The following is a 20,048-nucleotide window of genomic DNA, read 5'->3' on the forward strand; positions in this document are numbered from 1 at the left end:
CACACTTACATACACTCAAACATACACACACATGCACGCGTGCACGCACACACACACACATATATATATTTAAAACAAATTCTCTAAATATTTCCGAGGGTTAACATGTTCGAGAACCAAAAATTCACTGTCCATCTTTTCAGGACTTTGGAGTTGTCTTTGTGATCATCGGGTTCTTAATTAATAATAGAAAGATTGATCCTAAAAGAATTGTAGAATCAGCTGGCATTAGTGAAACATTAAGATACTTGTAAAAAAAATGTGTATAGTCTTGTGTATGGTGTGGCCCTCAATCCAGAACCAAAAACAATGGTTTTTAAAGGCAGGCAATCAAAATATGTAGAATATTTAACATGTAGCAGGTGCTTTATACACTCAATCACATTCATACTCTCTGGATGAATATGAAGTTTCTGCCATGCCCTAATAGGAGAGTTATAGCACAGATCCCTCCAGTTATGGAGCAAGGCTATGCTATCTACGGTGGAGGATCATTTGCCCTTTGAAATATAGCTCCTAATGTAATACTAGGAATTATCAAATCCAATAAGTCATTGGTTCCCAGAAAGGTAAATACAGTTCATCAGTGCTAACTGTAGATGGACAGCTGCCACACCACAAATCCATGAGAAATGTCCTTAGAGTACAGTGATGAAGGGAAATCCTCTCAACAGGGAAAGCATTAGGAGTACTCTTGATTGTTCATGTTGTAGAGAAAGAAGTGGATAGAAATTAAGACTGATGGCAGCGGTAAACTGCTTCATTAGAGAAATGAAAAGAACAAACTTGGAAGACTGTAGACAAGAAAATGAGGTAAAAAGGATTGAGAATGACCCATGGTAGTAGCACAAAGTAGGCAGATTTTTGTATTCAGGTTAACGCCTAGCAGAGAGTATCCACCACAGAGTAGGCCCTCAACAGTTAGGTGAACTTGTAATCTGCCTAGTAGAGGCCAACATATTCTCTTTTCAGCCCCTCATTGCCTGTGTGGTGAGCACGAAAAGAGTAGCTATGGTAACAAGGATGGCACTATGCATAGGTCCCACAGAATGGACCTCTCACGAAAGCTGATCCCTCAATTTCCTCCAGTGTTGAATGCCACATCTCCCAGCAACAGCAGAGACCTATATGAACCCTTAATTTGGCAGGATGGTGGAAGATTAGAGATTCCAAAATCCTCCCACCCTGTAGGAGGCAGTGGCACAGCCCTCCTGGAATTTATTCCTACTCTGGATATGGATTTGCTTTTGTTCCTTACCATCAAAATGCTTCTTCAAATGCCTAATCTATCTTTGTGCAGATGCAACCTGACAGTGCTTAACCTTGGACCTCGTGCCATATACCTTCTTCTTCCCTCCCTAGTGCTTTTCTGTCACTACAGCTGAAATGTATATTGTGATCCACTGAACATTCATAAATATACCAAACACAATTTCTAGAGAATCAAGGCTCATGGAGCTACTCCTTAGAGGTGGAAGATAGGATCCAAAGGATAAATCCTTTTTCTTTTTTCCTGCCATGAAGACAGTTCTGTGATGCATCAAATCACCTTGGAAGGTCCCAAAAGGAGCAAAACAACTAGAAAGAGTTAGAGTGATAATTTGAGTTTGTTAGTCTTGACTGCACTGTGTAGAATTTTACAATAAAGATATGAGCTCAAGTAGAAACAGGCTGGTTTTAAGGCAGAGATCAGAGAAATTACAAAGAGGACTCTATAATATTGAAAGTTGACCGCTTCTATATCTGAAGTGGTAAAAGATATGAGTGAAAAAGATCTCCAGTTATAAAAAGCCCAGTATTTCTGAGTTAAACAAATTGACCCAGCTATGCAGCAAAAATCAGATTAAGGGTATTACATTTTCACTCAAGTCTATTATTTAGATTAGCTTAAATCATTAAATTAGAGAGTGGTGCATAAGGGTGAGGAAGTAAGGAAATAAGGCAGACTTAGGAAATAAGGCAGATTTGGGAACTAAGTCAAAAAAAACATTTTTTTTTTTATTATGGATACTGGCACATGTAACCGAATATAAGCAAATAGACTAGAAATCTAACACATTTTAAAGAGATTACATTGCCAAAGAAGCCACCAGTCTGCTTGCAAAAAAAGTGTGTGACTATTAAACTTCAAAACAACTTTCAATCCCTCAAACTGAATGAGCAGGATATGGTCCATGAGAGCACTGTGTTCCTTGGGAGGGCATACTCTACCAGACCTACTTCCGATATGGCTATTGAGGAAGGTGAATAAGGAAGAACTTCCAGAGGGCAAAATCAGAGCTACAGAAGGTGGTCCTTCTTAGTTATCCAAGGAAATCCACACTGCCAGAGAGGCTTCACAATGCATATCAAGGAGGATCTCATTACTGTGTGCTATAACTCCCATTTTCCTTTATTTCAAATGGGAGTTTTTATTGAGGTTATACTGTCCCAGTTATAATATATAATGTGTGTGTGTGGGAGGATGGAGAGTGTTTGGTGTTTGTGTCTGGGGAGGTGACAAGTAATAACCAGTCTCTATAGTTCATAGGTTGCCTGTCTACTACTATAAGGCACCATAACATCTGGATTGCACATCACCCCAAAACTAGCAAATCTTAAAATCCCAGAGGAAACATCAAGTATTTGATGAATGGATAGATAATTTTGTCTGAAGCTTAGAAAAGAGGTCTGTCCTAAAGATTGTAAATTAAGGGGTAATGATGTTGTTGCCATGGATAAGATCTCGTAGAGGAAGGTTATAGAGTTACTCTAGTATTCAGAATTTAAAACACTGGTTATAAGAATGCTCAATAATCTCAGATACAATTTCAACAAAGAAGTAGAAAACATAAAAATGGAGATAAAAATCATAAAAAAGATCTGGTCAGAAATGAAGACTACAATAACTAAAATGAAGAATACATTAGAGATCATCAACATTAGATTGGATGAAGCAGAGATTCGAATCAGAGATTTAAAGGATGGGATAGTAGAGGACATCTGATTAGAGCAGCAACAAGAAAAAATAATTTAAAAAGATGAGAATAGTTTAAGAGGCCCTTGGGAAAACATCAAGTGTACCAATATTTGCATCATTGGGGTACTAGAAAAGAAGAGAGAGAGCAAGGAATTAAAAGCTGTTTGAAGAAATAATGATGGAAAACTTCCCTAATCTGGTGAAGGAAATAGACATACAGGCCAGGAAGTACAGAGTGTCTCAAACAAGGTGAACTCAAAGAGGCCCACACTAAGACACATCATAATTAAAATGCCAAAGGTTAAAGACAAAGAGAGAATATTAAAAGCAAAGAGATAAATGTGCTATCACCATTTATATTCAATAGTTTTCTGTGAGTTCTAGATATGGTCGGTAGAGACAAAAAAAGAAAGGAAAGGTGTAAGCATTGGACAGAGGAAACAAAACTAGAATTATTAAAGAGCATATGATTATCTATGTAGAAAATTTAAAATAATTCAATAAATTATTAAATTTTATGAATATTTAACAATGTTGCTGATATAAATTTACTTATAAAAGTCAATTGGGTTTTATAGTTTAACTATAAAGAGTTTGAAAATGTAATCATAAAAAGATGGTTTTTAGTACTAATTGTAATATTTAGCAATATCTAGAACTAATTATAGCCAAAGCTATATAAGAAAATTATTGAGAAGTTATTTTTATTGAGAAAATAATAAAAACTTAAAGATTTTTAAAATCTATATCCATGTATTGAAAAGCTCATTATCAATAAAAAATAATAAAAAGGCAAATATCTGGTGACAGGGCTGCTGAGTGGGACCCAGAGCACTAAGAAGTGGGGCAGGCCAGCTGAGAACCTGCTGCCCCAGCGAAGCGGCAAGAGACAAGAACACATATGAGCTAAGTCTCCAAGCTCCTCACATATGTCCCACTGGACTTCATTTACAAAACATAAATTCAAAAATAAAATTATTAAGAATTTCAAGATGATGACTGTGGAACCTGAGACCCCATGTTCAGGGCCCTTCAGAGCACAGAGCCCTGTGTAACTGCACTGGCCACATGCCATGAAATTGGCCCTGCTGAAACCCAGGTCCTGCCTCCATGTAATCTATTTTTATTAGTTTATTGTGCATCAGAATTTTTATTCTCTCGGTGACTCTCATTTTCAGTAGAAATTGAGAACCTCGGCCCTTGACAACATTAAGTGTGTGTGTGTATCAGTTATATATCACATGTGTGTAATGGTGTATGGCTGGTGACCTCTGAGTTGGGGGAGAAAAAGATGTAATGTTGAGGGACACTTAAAACAACTGAAAATAATAATAATAATGTTCTGTATCTTACATGAAATGTCAGATACCACTATTCTTCACCATTGTTTTTATATTATAATTTTCTTTGGTAACTATTAATCACTTTTTAAAAATATCTTTTAAAATGGCAATGTAAAGTATCTAGTTGAAGAAGAATGGTTGACTATTCAAGAAACAGTGACAAAATTTCCCCTTTATATAACCCAGATAAACATAACAAGGTCAAGATCTGAGCCCAAGACCATTATGATACACCAGGTCATTGCTTTGCCATAAGAGACCATTAATTCAGGAGCATTGTAAGAGATATGCAGATTCATGAATCCTCACATATCAGTACAAACTTCTGATACAGACAACAAAAGTGACATTTATTAGTACTAAAAGAAGCAGATATCTTAGGAAAAGCATATGAATAGGTAGAAAGAAATAGAATATTTCCAACAAACTACTCAAAAATGTTCAGCATCATTTATAATAAAAGTACAAATTAAAGTAAGATTTTTCTCACTAAGTATGTAATTTAAACAAACTTTTTTCTAGTTTCTACCAAATTAAAAAATCTTCCTGTTCAAAATCAATTCCATGGAAATGCCAGCTAAAATGGGAAATAACATTGTAATAATGTCTATAATAAAAATCACATTCAACTAAATGTCCACATTAATAGATTAGTTTAAAAAACTACATATAAATAGTAGGATACTATGCAGCCTTTAAAAAAGAATAAAGCCATCATACATACATATATGTACATACTTACAAGTGTGTCTACCATATATGTTTAAGTTAAAAGGCAAGCTTAAAGTAGCATGTATCGTTTTATTCCATTAAAAAATATATGTGTATATATTTTTTAATGGAATAAAATATATGTGTTAGGGTAAGGAAGGCATCTGTTTGGGTATATATGAGGTATTAGAACTATGTATGTACTACAAGTAAAAAACAATTTTTTGAAAGAATGTACACCAACCTTCTTTATGTTGACACCCTCTAGAGAATGAGATTGAGAGATAAATTTAATTTATTTTTATTTCTGCATTCTTTAAGTTTTGTTTGAGCATGTACCACAATTGTATTGCTATGCTTTCCACTCCTTGTAGGATTTGATAAAAATAGGTAGTCTCTTTTTATTTGTATTTTTTAAAATAACTCTTCAAAAAGCAGAAGCTGAGTCTTTAGGGGAAGAATGGGGCTATTTCCAAATCGCTTTTAGATGACTACAATTGGCATTAAAAAAAAGACAACTTCGAGAAAGGTGAAAACATTCCTGTCAGTACACTGTATACTCACACCTGTGTGCTGGATCCTTCAGGGTAACTGAGAAACACAATAGTAATTTTTTCTTTTTTTTTCATTTCTGTGGTCCTCTCTGCATTAACCAATTTTTCTCTCTTCCATGTTTCTCATCTATCAGCTCTAACTGTCACAAGTTTTCTCTGTGCGGCACGATACTAGGAAAAAAGTAAGTCTGTATGGATCCACAGGTTAGTAGTTAAGTGGAAGTTGGCGGATGAATATAGTTTATTCAGGATGCTCCTTTGCCTGAGTCTGGTCCTGCAGGGCAGGCGGGCTCTTCAGCACACTTTCAAAGCTTAATTCTGTTACCAGAACGAGGAGGTTCTGCCTGATTGTATTGAAGGGACACAAGCTTACTGTCTGTCTATCATTTCATAGGTAGGAGGACGTAGTGGGCTGTGAGTCAGCCGGCCAGGGTATATGACCCTGAGCAAGCCATTTAATCTCTCAGCTTCCTTTATCTCGTGTGTGAAACTGAGAAATTAATAACATCTAGCTCATGGAATTGTTGAGATTAACTGAGAAAATGTGACCAAAAATAATGCTTAATAAACTCTATATTTAAAGTTATAAGACTCTGACTTGAATACATCCAGATGAATTTATATTTCGAGCAAGTATTTTTCAAACTTCAGAGAGAAGTTAATGAGTTATAAAACTCATTTAGTGGGTAGTAGTCAACACTGAAAAGAATTAATGGAATAGAATAATAGAATTTGGAAAAAAAAAAAAAAACAGAAGACATTGCACATGGAAAGTTAACGCAAAATGCATTGCTTACTGTGGTTCGAGGTCAAATAAGTTTGAAAAAAAAAAAATGCTTCTAAACCAAACAAACGGGACAAACTGAAACCTTTCCCTAACTGTCCTCTCAATTCTACTCAGTTCTGCCTCTTTCAACTAAAGCGAGCAGAAACTAAAAGGGCTTTGGAAACATGCTGTAATGATGGATCTTTTTGATAATGCCTGCGCGTGCTGGGGTGATGTGAGAAGTCAGGAGGCAGTGGTAAGAGAGACAGTTCATTCAAACATGTGCTTGTGTTACTTCCCAATATATGAGGCAGGGCATAAAGATTTGTTAGAACTAGCCAGGCCTCAGGATTTCGTTCTTGTTTTTGCTTGAAACTCTTATTTACTCAAGTACCTAGACTGTGACAGAAGGCCTTTCAGAGTCCTTTAATTCTATTAACCTGTCACTTGCAATTCCTGCTTTTAGTGGGTAATGTTTGAAAATAAAATCTCATAAAGTTTAGTCTTACTAGGTGAGTAAAGAAATAGTTTTGAATTTTCATTTTTCTAAAACATGTAGTACTTCAATGTTTATGGATTTTTAAATGTCATTTCTATTTCTCTACAAATATTTTTTTGTTCTGTAAAAGTTATAGTAGCCAAACATAATGAAAGTAAGATATTAAAATGATTAAAAACACATGGAAGAAAACCAGGCTTGGAACTAGAATAGGTTTCTGGGACTGACACTTTAAAGAACTTATGCCCAAGGAACTGAGTTGTCACTAACGTGTAGGATCTACATTTTTTTTTCTAGATACTATTTAATATGGAGGAAGCACTTATAAATAACCGTGATAATGTAACTGTATACATTGTCATTGGTTTAAATTATTTTAATTGGTATTTCATTCTGCAATATTGTGAGACATTTGTTATAAGAACCTTTACTTCCAACAAAATTAACCATCTAATGTTAATTACAGAGGAAGATTATTTAGAAAATGACTCAACATATATAGTGCTGCAATTTTCCTCATGATATCATTTCAAGTGAAATATATCTGTAGTGACAATTATAAAAATTGTAGAAATTCCACAGAGAACTCATTTGGAATAAAAACCATACTAACTGAGTTGTATATTTATTATATAGTACACAACAAATCACAATTATAATTACATTGGCTAATGTGTATCTTTTTAGTATCTGATGATAAATAGAAAAAATAAAAATATGTATATCTGTATGTAATTAGCTAGGTATAGGTACAGATATCTCTCAAATATTTTTCATAAATATAAAGGTTTGATTTGCAATGAAACATTAAACCCCTATTATTTCCTCCTGGGAATGGTATTTGATGGTTTGGTGATTATAACAAGAAGTCTAGGTGCCTGGAGATGTTTTGAAATTCAGATTGTTGCATGGACTAACCCTGAAGATGGATAATGGAGACATCTTGAATTAGTATGTGATCACATCCTTAGGTTCTTTCTATGATTCATAGACAAATCCCTCTCAACTACTTATTCACTTTATGACTTATATCACTTTATTTGAAGTCCTAAATCTTGATTTTCTTCTAAAATAGAGTAAACAATAACTTTAGAAAATGTGGTTTTCATCTTATCATTACAGGTAGATCAGCAGACATATTAGAGACCAAGAAGAGAAAAAAATAAATCCCAGAGTAAAATATGTTTTACATTGGTTGAGACAGCCATATAATAGATTATTAAATTAACGATCCCATGATGAATCCAATCTTAAATATACACGTCTTTGTATAGTCCCCTCTCACAGTAACACTGAGCTTGGCTATATGACTTGTTTTGTCCAGCAAGATATTAGCAAATGTGATAGAAGCAGACATTTGATAAGTACTTAGCCAGTAGAAATGTTGCCTTTACCACATGAATCCCAGGGTCTACTGCTAAAGAGGTCAGATAGAAGAGAACCATGCATCCCAGCCACCAGTGCTTACTCAATACCATCTTGGACTGTCTGGCCTCAGCTGAGCCACTAAATGACTGTAGATACATGAGTGACCCTAGATAAGACTATCAGAAGAACCACCCAACTGAGCCACGCCCAATTTGCAGAATTATGAGCAAATAAGCAGTCATTTCAAGTCTCTAAGTTTTTTGGGGGGTCCTGTTACTTATAATAGATACCTGATATATTCAGTTATCAGGTAGGATAAACCTTTTTTGCTGTTGATATTGAAAGCAATAAATAATAACTAGGAATGACTAATCCTATAAATGAAAAAATGTACCACTTGCAGATGAAAGAGTAAAACACACAATGCCCAAAACATAATCAGAAGATAGAATTTAAAATGGAAGAGCAAACACAAAATTGTCTTTGTAGACAAATTTTCTGTGCTGGGTTATTACTTTGTGCCGAATAGACAAAGACAAGAAAAAAAAAAAATATATATATATATATATATAATTTACCGAATATATATAACTTACTGAAACATGATCTTCTATGAAGCATATACTGAAAAATCTTGCACAAAGATTCTTCACTTTGTGTAATGGTTCTACAGGTGCACTGCACTTGAAGAACTGTCCCAAGGGTACCAATGTAAGCTGCTTTGCAGGCATCACTTCCTGAGCAAATGAGATCCTGCTTGCTTAAAGTACTGATGCAAGTCTCATCTTCATGGCACTTTCTAGTCACATGCTGCCAGCATTTTGACTGAAATGTTCTATAGCGCCTCCTAGAAAGAGTCGGGAAATGGAATTAACCTCTGAGTAATTATTTCACATTAACATGTAGTGCTTCCTCACCGAATGAAAGCATAACATACAACAAAATGACTCCTAGGTGCTAGTACATAGATGAAAATTAAGTTCCTACTTTCAAACTTCCCAATAGAGAGCGTAGAAGAAAAAGTTGAGAAACCTTGTGAATTACTTTCCTCTTGTGATGAAAGACAGAGGTTAAGTTTATGATTCCCTGGATGAATTTTCCTTCATTACTAATTTTGTTCCAATGGCTGATGATTTGCAGTATGAACTACTTGGGAGATTTATTAGGAGTATTTTTTTGAAGCAGAATGTGGTTTTGTGACTAGCCTTTGGCCATTGTCTCACACCAAGTGATTTCATATAAGGTTCTTGACTTTTCAAGCCAGTTTCCCACAGAGTGGGAGGTACCATACTCTTTCTCAACATTTCTAAGCAGACTAATTAGAATTTTAAAAATGCTTTCAGCTTCTTTGGCAGCAAGAGTTTTCTTTTTCTTTTTTTTAAGTAAAACATTATGAGTTTATTTAATGGCTAAGATTATCCATTAGAACTACATTCATTCATATAACTTTTCTATGTATTTGATTTTTGTTTTACTAGCTGAATAAGTTTCAATAATGTTATTTTTAAAACTTTCACAGTTAGAAGATATTGTTCTCAGTGGAACCAATGATATTAATTTTTCTCCTTAATATTTATCACTTAAAATTATCTTTTCTTGAATGGGTCACCATCAAACATGTATGAAAACCCTCTGAATACATGACACTTGTTATGAGTTTATTTATCCACATGGTGCTTAAATCTATAAATGACATTATATTTAATAATGTCATATTTTAAGTCATCTTAACAGAATCAGTCTTTTAATACATTGGCAAAAATTAATTTATATTTAAAGAAATACAATTTTTGATCACATAATTTTGAGGTCAGAACAAATACGTCCTTTAATGCCATTAAGGGTTATATATAAGATGTTATCTAAATGCAAGTATTGACAGCATTATCATTTATAAGCAGATAAAAAATAAATTTGTACCTAGGTGCCATTTATTTCTTTTAATATGTGTTTTACTAAGTTTAAGTTGCATGCTTTATCTACTTATGGAAGTTATTCATTCAGGAAATTAATTGTGAAATTTTGCAAAAATAATGAATTAATGGATACTTAATTCGATATTAAAAAAAAAAATCTTTCATACACTAGTTACCTAAATTATTTGGAAGAAATTTTTAAATGTGGCAAAAAATTATATATTTAAAAAATTTTATTTTAGGTTTGAAATGTTTTGATATATGGTGTTTCATTATCTTTATTTTCTTATTATGCTACAATTTTATATTTTGGTTTATTGTTCAAACAATTAAGTGTTTAAAAGCAACTTTAAAATGGAGTTGATTATTTTGTTTTATTATTGCTATTGATTTCTAGAACATTGCAAAATAAAAGAGTATATGGTCCGTGTAACTTCTGTACACAGAATATATTACATTTGCCTTTGTTACCTAGTATATAGCCAACTTTTGTAAATGATCCATGGCACCTAAATGTATATATTGTTGAGTTTTGCTTTTGAAAATAATTAGAATTTTTCTAAGTAAATACCTTTTTTTATTACTTTATTGAGTTCATACATATAAAATTATAATGTGTTATAATTTTCTGTAAGTTCCTAAATATTTATAATTGGCAAACCTCATTTCCAAGTGTTTACCTGTATTAGATGAAATTAATTTAAAAATAGTCTTTATATTGCTTTCTTTGACCTTTTCAAATAAATAAAAGAGTTTCAAAATCTGTCATGAACTGAAGAATCTGGAACAGGGACAGAAGTTATATAGTCAAACCCAAGGGCTCTCCTTTGTCTGTGTACAGGCTCTTCAGCAAAAAAAGGTAAGTAATAAAGGAGTTAACATCCTAACTGAAGAAGTGGTTATTCTTTTGGAAACTTTTTTCCATCTGAATTACATTAACAATAATTTAATGTAAAAGCTAGAACTCTCCCTGAGGCAAAATTTGCTTGAGAAAATGACAGGATTTGTCTTTTCACCTTGACTACTAATATTGTATAATATTTCCATCACTTCTATAAAGTATTCATTAAGGGACTATTTATAAATGGTGAAAAAAAAATTGAAGACACACAGTCCTTACTCTCTAAATCCATCTATGAAAGACGGAGATTATGTAAGAGGAGACATGTATATATACGTTAACAAATTATAAAAATTAAGAATAAAGTATTCAAAAGTAGAGGAAAATGATATGACAACTTTTGAGCACCTACTGTGTTCCAGACCCTGCACCAAGCACTTTGGAGAGGTGATTAAACCCAAGAGTCCCTGTGGAGGCAAATTACCAACAATATGCCAGACAATCTGAGAAGGTATTGATGCCAATGTGAGTATATTTCAAGAATGTGTGCTTCAGAATCCATCACGAGGCTTCTCAAGAAGTATACAGCAGATTCTATCACTAATGATTAAAATTTAATTTGATAGAAAAGCTTAGACATATAAAACTTTGAAGGTTGAATATGCAAATAATTTTAGGATAATGAGGTAGCATATCTAGGGCCCTAAAATCAGGAAAAGCTGGATGCCCATTCACACAGACATCTGTATTTTTACAGGGTTTGATTTAAACAAACAAACGAAAAGGTGTCTCCTGGCTGGTTAAAATGTTAGGTTTCCTTGTTAATGTAGATAGGTGATAGACAGGTAGATGATAATATTCTATTTATAACCTGAGGAAAATAGTGTAAACAAACATTTTAATATTTTATTGATTATAGGAGATATCATTATTGTATTAAAATTAAAATCACCTATTGGCAATTAATTATTATTATAATTTAATAAATTTTTTTATTGAGCTTAAGACTCATCACAAATATGTTAGTGACATTAAAATGTGTGGAAATTTGCAACTTAGAATCGATGAAATATAATATTTTACTAAAACATATTTTTGGAATATATAAATTTGAAAAATCAAGTAATTAATAAACCATAAAATAACTGATAAACATGTACATGACAGAATCCTCAAATAAAACTTAATCTTAAGAATTTTGGCATTTTATGCAATAAGTTGAAGCAAAAAATGTCAGCGTCCTAGCACTCTGTTTAGATTTTTATCTTTTATCTTATAGAATGTGTGTTATAAGGAAGTATTATCTTTTTTCAACAAATGTTTACAAACTTTGTACCTACATTATCAAGTGAGAGTAATTGAGAGTAAAGGAGTAAAGATAGTTGACAGTGAAAAGACCAAAAGAAAGCAGTTGACCAAGAACCAGCCTTTTCAGGAAGTTATCATTAAATCTTTTAGTTCATTTGCCAGGTATTAAAGCTGGGTGACAAATATAACAGATCTTGCTCTGAGCTGTCAAACTCTGACAGCTACTCCTTCATGCTAAATGTTTATTTAGATCTTTAAACAAATTTGCTATATATGGAGTTTCATTCGTTGAAACAAAATGAAACAGTTCCTGATAGAAGGTAGCAGGCAAACAAATTAATATAAAAAATTATTCAAAAAGGCAAAAAAAGAATTAAAAAATTATACAATTTAATACCGGTTGTTAAATCAAGCTCCTTCAACATGTAACATCAATGTCACAAATAGTTTTGATTCATCATATACACAGTATTCTCATTCTTTCCTCCATCTTTTATTCTTATCCAAAAAGGCACATTTAATATGGATTTCTTACCACACAAAACATAAATTCATCTTGAATATACAGGGAAATGTGATAATGAAGACCATAGTGAAGAAAAGAAAAAAACACAGTGTTGGAATATATTCCCAGGAGTAATTACCCGTAAAAGTACAGTCTAGTCTCAACTAGCAGCCAGAGTGGAAGTTTCAAGAAGTGAGCCAGACCATACTTCTCCTCAAAATCCTCCAGTACTTCTCCATTTCACTTGAAGCAAAAACCAAAGTCCTTAGTGTCCCTCAAGGCCCTCCATGATCTATGCCTGCCCATACCCCATCCAGTTAAATCTTTAACAACTTCTTTTGCTCTCCCCCTTGCACACTCTGTCCTCATTGCTTTTGTAAAATGCCACGCATGTTTTTTCCTCAGCACCAGCTGAGGAAATTGTCAGGATTTGTCTTTGAGACAAATACCATTTGTTTGGTATCTTTTTTGGATATTTACTGAGAGAGGCTCATTCCCTCACTTCTTTAAGTCTGGTAAAGTGCTCTCTACTGGGACCACCCCGTTTACATAGCAACTCTTTCTGTCCATACACAATACCCCTTATTATGTTTTATTGCCGTTTTTCTTATGGTTACTCTCCAGAGCACTCATTACCTTACAATATACATTTTTCTTATTTATTGTCTGTCTCTTCCACTAGAATATAAACTCCACATGGCAGGCATTTTTGTCTCTTGTACACCGATGTCTAGAGTAGTAGTAGGTACATAATTTATTTTTTGAACAAACAAATAAATGACTAACATAATTCCCCTTAGAATCAAGGGTGCAAGGTTGAGAAGAAGAGAATGGATTCAGTGCTGACATCATGACATAGGTGTGTGTTGGGGATATTCAAACTGCACTCAAGCTCATTTCTCCTTCTTGATACTCAGTCTAAGACAGAAAGAATTTATTCTGAAATTTGAAGAGTCACCTTGTCAAAATTCTATGATGTTTAACAGCCCTAGATGATCATACCAAAAAAGCAAATTTAAAAACTGACATACAAGCTATAGGTCTATTAACCAAATCTATTATTCTTTAGTGTAATTTAAATACATAATTTTAATAATGCTATTTCATGGCTACCAAATCCTGGCATACTGATTTTTTTTAATCCTAAAACATGTTCTGCATTTGAATTTCAAAAAAGATCCTACACATGTACTACAGATTCAAAAATATGAATTGTCTGGCTTTGTTTACATCACATTGTATAATGGTGGGAAATCTAGCTAATGTAATGAGATCAAGTGTTAGGACTGGACTGTAACAAATAAGGTGCCGAAATAAGAAAGTAAGGTATGTGTGTTTTTACTCACCTGCATAATTCATCATTTCGGCAGCTGTGAATTACATTGAGGCAAGTAGGGGGTGGAACTATGTTCACTGCACATGGCTTGCTGTGAAGAGCTTCTTTGGATTGCTGACAAGGTATATCAGATGGAGCACAGTCACAAAAAACCAACATCTGGGCAATGTTAAAAGGCATATTTTGATAGAAGAACCGTATGGCTGCTTGGCAGTGTTTCACATCACACAGATTTCCATTTGCTGAGCAAGCTTTAAGGTAAGGGGCCAATTGTGTATTACAGACTACATCCCCTACACACATCTCTGCCACTTCCAAACAGGACCAGATCCCTTTCATCCCTGAAAGCAATGACATCCCCAGGTCACGAAAATGTAAACATAAAGTTGAACTTACAGAATCTGCAAAACATGGTGAGAAGTCTATGAGCAAAATACAATAGCATAGCAATGGGCTATTTTGGGCAAACATTTGTTTTCTTTTCTTCTTCTTTGTTATTTTTTTTTTTTTGAGTTAATATGAATTTACTGAGATCTGAATAGTGGATTATTTGAATCATCTTTCATCTCAACTGGATATGTATTGTGATACAAAGGTGATGGGAAATGTGTAGGGCCAAAACTGAGCTGAAGAAAAAATTCTTTAGTCCAAGTTTCTCAACTATAAATAACAGATCTCCAGAAATTGCATTTGAGCTCTATAGCTTATGATGAATTCATCATTGCTAATCAAATAAAAATGACTCCTATTCCATTGTTCTTTTTCTTTTGGGGGAAAATCTTGACAAAAGTTTCCACATTGTTATTCCAACATATAAAGATACTCACATTCTAGAAAACACAAGTACATATACACAAACATATACACAAAAATAGTTGGCCTCAAACAATTTAATTTTTCTGATCAAAATATCCATGACATTTAACTAAGATCTAGTCTTTGGTTTTAATTGTAAAGTATTCCTCAGCATAAATGTAAATAGATGATGGATAGACAAAGCATTGCTTTGGTACATTAGTGAAGAAATGCAATAATTTTGTTGTATTTTATAATATTAGAACTATAAAAAGCCACACAATTTATTTTATATCAACATATCTTTAAGAAGCCTAGTAATTATATTCTAAATTATATTGGCCAATATTTATAATGTAGATCAAAATTATAATTTATAAACATTACCGTGATAGGGAAGAGTAGTTAAATTCCATATGAATTTATTATCTTCTTTCGAGTTATCTAGAAATAAAAGAGACTATTTCATTAGTGAACAATTTTCTAAATTTAATAGGAGAATGTGGGCTACATTTATAAATGAGAAATTAAGCAAAAATACATACAAGCTCATGTAATACTTATTTAACCCTTGATATTCAAAATTAGTGAGGTACAGATGAAGAAAAACAAACCCCAGAAATGTCATTCAAGTGAGTTAAACAGGCCTGCTCTGAGGATTCAGTTACTTGAAAGTTAAAACAAATGCTAACAAGTAGGCCATGTGTATTGAAATAAAGAATCTGTCTGGAGAGAAAAAAAAAATAGGAATATTGTCTGATTTAAAAAAAAAAAAAAAAAAACCCTCCTCTTCCCAGTAGTATCTTAATTAGATTGAAATGCAATATGAAGACTATTTCTACCTCTGTTTGTCTTACCCTTCCAGAGTTCTTAGAAATCAAAATAGAATTGGAGAATCTGTTAATGGAAGTGAACTCAGTGTGGCTATGCAATTCTAAAATATTTCATTCACAAAACATTGGTTAAGTCTCTCCTATGTAACAAATGTGATACTGAAGACACAAATCTGCGATCCCTGTCATTGAACATTCACAGCCTGGAAGAAAATATATACATATAAACAAAAGTAAAAAGAAAACATAAGGAGCACTGAAAGACGTGTGCATAAAGTTATAGGGGAGTGGTGCGATTTTTTTGTTTTAAAATAAAAATTCATTTGTTGTCATTGGCTATTGATTAAGATATTGACTTCTATTTTGGCATAAATGTCCCTTTATGATTCAATTGTCCTTACCTGAGCTAACTGTCTAAACTCCCTGTCCGCCCATCTACTTCATATAAATGGTGTTATAATCACAAGAAAATTATTTTTACCCCCAGGTGTGTCACAGCCTTTCAGACTCCTTGCATTATTCTAACTGTTATAACTATACATGATTTTTATTTTTCTACTAATGAAGTCTCAGCTCAAGAATTACTATCCCTTCTAGAGTCCACTATCCTGTATCTCTGAGGAATAAAATCCCAATAAGCAAATCTCGGAGAGTCATACAGCTTTTATAAGAGACACAAAAATCTAGGCTAGACCTTTTATTATAGATTAATACTTCTGCTTTGGAACTGATTAGTATGGCTGTGCTACTGACTAAAACATATTCAGGAGTCTCTCACTGAAACATAAATAAGCAATGAATTTACTTACCATTATGGACTGAATGTGTCCCTCCCAAATTCCTATGTTGAAACCCTAACTCCAAGTGTAGCTGTATTTGGAGATGATGTTTCTAAGGAAGTAATTAAGGTTAAATAAGGTCATAGGAGTGGGACTTTGCTCTAATAGGGTTAGTGTCATAATAAAAAGAGACATTAGAGACCTTAGTCACTTTTCTTCCTCCATGCACACACAACATGGAAATATGTGAGGAGGACATAGCAAGAAGCCAGGAAGTCTACAAGTCAGGGAGAGATCTCTCACAAGAAACTGACCTTGATGGACCTTGATGGACCTTGATCTGGAATTCTCAGCCTCCATAACTGAGAAAATAAATTCTTGTTGTTTAAGCCACAAGCCTGTGGTATTTTGTTATGTCAGCCCAAGTAGATTAATATGCTCACTATATGTATAATTATTACAAACACAACAAAATGGTTAAATTAGCATGGGAAAATAAATTCTATCTTGGATGTATACTGTTTTATATGCTATGAGAAATGTATTATAATAAATTCTCTGCTCTTAAATTCTAATTTTATATGGTACATATGTATGTGTATGGACATTTTTTCCCAGAGTAGATTTTAAACCATAGCTTAATTGCTGAAGAAGAAATAAAGGGCTATATATCATGGGAATAAATAGAAGCATACAACAATCAGGCTTAGATTTGAGTTCTAAGATCATATACGTAAAAACACATATTGTTCCCCTTTATTCATCCATTAATATCAAAATATATATAGAAGTCGATATCTTCTTACTCTGCTACCACTCTGATCCAAGACACCATGCTTTTCTCTATTGACCTCATCTAGTCACATGATCTTATTTAGCATCTATTGGTAAATGATCCCCCCATTTATATTTACTGCACAGATCTCATTTCCTCTATATGTCATACATGGAATTTAGATATCAATTACATACATAAAACTGCCTACTCAATAACTTCACTTGTATATCTAATAAACATTTCAGACTCAACACATCCAAAACTGACTTCTGACTTTTCCTCCGTTCCCCATCAAAGCCTCTTCTTCCTGTAGTTGTTCCCGTATTCATTAATTTAAAAATGACAGTCACATCATTCTCCTTACTTGAGACAAAAACCTTGGCGTCAACTTTGATTTCTTTTTTTTCCCTTGCATTTCCATTTGATCCACTAATATTAAAAAAAAATATCCAGAATCTGACAACTTCCCATACTGATCCATCATCCATTGTCTTTTTGCTCCATTATTATATAAATCCCTAACTGTTTCCCCACTTGGGCCTTTGTTTCTCTTTACTCAGTTATCAATGCAAAAACAAGAATTATCCTATTAAAGATATAAATCAGACCATGACACTCCCCTGGCCAAAATTCTTCATTGTTTTTCTATATCACTCAGAGTAGAGCCAATGATTTTGAAATGACCTACAAAGCCCTTCATGATCTTGTCCCCAGTTTTATATCAGATTTTATCTCCTACACTTCAGTTCCTTGCTCTCTTAACTCTAGCTTGTGGTCCTCTCTGCTTTTCCTCAGATCTACAGACATATTCCCAGCTCAGGACCTTTAATTAGCTGTTTCTTCTGTGTTAAGTTCTCTTTCCCCAGATATCCACATGCCTCATTCCCTGCCACTTTCAATCTTTACTCAAACAGTTATTTCTTCAGAGCAACTTTCTGTCCATCTTTAAAATTACAAACCACCCATTCAGATCTCTTTTTCCCCTACCTGTATTATATTTCTCATTAGCACTTATAATGTTTAAAATCCATACCTTAAAATAATTTATCCTGATTAATTTTCTTTGTCCCCATATTAGATGCTATGGCTCACTACTAAGGTCTCCTCAGGTACTAATTTCCCCAACTGCCGGGATTATTTTGGGTATTGGATCACACTGATCCTTTTCCTGGCATTGCTCTCATCCAAAGAAAGTTGCCACACCCAAGGTTACAGACTTTCCTAGGAGACAGCTCGTATCTAAGGACTAGCCCATGTTAGGGGTTCAAAGATCACGTCTCTTGCCTCTACGGGTGTGATATCCCTGAAAAGCCATTCCAGGTACAAGCTTTCTGTGGAATCAACTTAATTTACTGTGGCAATTAAATTGCATTTCGTCTTCTTCCTCCACCTCATCTTGTTTTTCTAACTTCCTCCTAGCTTTTGCTCCTGAGACCTTGGCCCAATACATTTTCTGCATGCCAACCTCTGTCTCAGTCTATTTCCAGGAAAACTGACTCAAGACACACCTCAATTTAAAACGGATGCTCCTGGAGAGCAGTGATTTTTGTTTGTTTTGCTTACTGCTTCAGCCTCACATCTTAGAAAATGCCCTGGGGCATGGTAAGCAAGCAAAAGAAATATCTATTAAATGAACAGATAATTATCATTACCGATTTTATCTATTTTTAAAAATCCCTTAAAAAATAATAAGCTCCTTCAATAAAGGGCACAAAGTTTTGTTTTTTCTTTGTTTTTTTTTTTAATTCTGCTGCACAGGACCTAGCTCATTGTAAATGTCTCATATGTAATTGTTCAATGAATGAATAAATGAATGAATGAATAAAATTAACATTATACTAAAACCTTTTCGCATTTGCTTCTTCACAATCTCTTTTGCATATAATCGTTGAGTTTTTAAATTTTAGTTTCCTAGGAGAAGTACAGGCAGAAATGACAGAGCTAGAATAGGAAATTAAATATTTTTTAGTTAACTCATATTTGTGATTATACTTAATGTTCCTAAAATCTTTTGAATACCAACCAGAAACAATATCCTGGTTGAATCCATCTTCATAGTCTTCACTGACAGCTGAAACTTGATTCATTTGATCATCCTGTATACAATTGTCTTCAAACAAACTTTTCCAAATTTCAATGCACTCTACTTTTGAAGGGTCATTGCACTGACAATTCCACAAGATCGTTTTTTTCAGACTTTCTTTTAATACTGCACACAGGTGGCCTCTATCAAAAGTCTTGCATTGTTCTGATTCCCTCCCACAGGTTTCCTTAAAATTCTCATACAACAGAGTACAATGTTCAGATTCCTGGCAGATACGTTCTGCTATGACACAGTCACTCTTTTTTTCAACCATTAGTGATGTATCTTTCTGATGGAGCCGTTGCGTAATATTTGATTGTGAAGATAAATCCAAGGACAGTGGTGATTTTTCTATGAATAAAGTAAAAGAACTGAATAAAAATTAATAAAATTCATTACTTATGAACTTTTAATATGTTTTCTAAAAAAGAATGACATATCTTTTATAAATATTTCAATATCTATTATCTTCTAAAAACATTAACAATTATTTCTAGAGAGCTATGACGAATAACCTTGAATTTTTAAAAACTGAGATGTAAAACACTGATTATTTATAGTTTGTGCAACTAAATAATAATAATAGTCACTTTTTTAGATGATATTTATCATCATCATTTTCTTTTGTCTTTTCATTACATTTTGATGATGGTTGATAGAAAACATATGTAACT

General features: G+C 33.4%; 1 protein-coding gene across 1 annotated transcript in view; it reads right to left on the reverse strand.

The window, feature by feature from the left end:
* Positions 1 to 20,048, reverse strand: part of GFRAL (GDNF family receptor alpha like) — a 55,388-nt gene that overhangs the window by 22,075 nt on the left and 13,265 nt on the right. The window contains exons 4-6 of the mRNA XM_006926820.1: positions 15,289 to 15,345; positions 14,117 to 14,447; positions 8,797 to 9,047 (exon numbers count right to left, since the gene is read on the reverse strand). Of these exons, the coding sequence (XP_006926882.1) occupies positions 8,797 to 9,047; positions 14,117 to 14,447; positions 15,289 to 15,345 (639 nt within the window). The remainder of the gene's footprint in view (positions 1 to 8,796; positions 9,048 to 14,116; positions 14,448 to 15,288; positions 15,346 to 20,048) is intronic.

This window comes from Pteropus alecto, unplaced genomic scaffold (genome assembly GCF_000325575.1).
Source record: "Pteropus alecto unplaced genomic scaffold, ASM32557v1 scaffold7, whole genome shotgun sequence".
Classification (NCBI taxonomy): domain Eukaryota; kingdom Metazoa; phylum Chordata; class Mammalia; order Chiroptera; family Pteropodidae; genus Pteropus; species Pteropus alecto.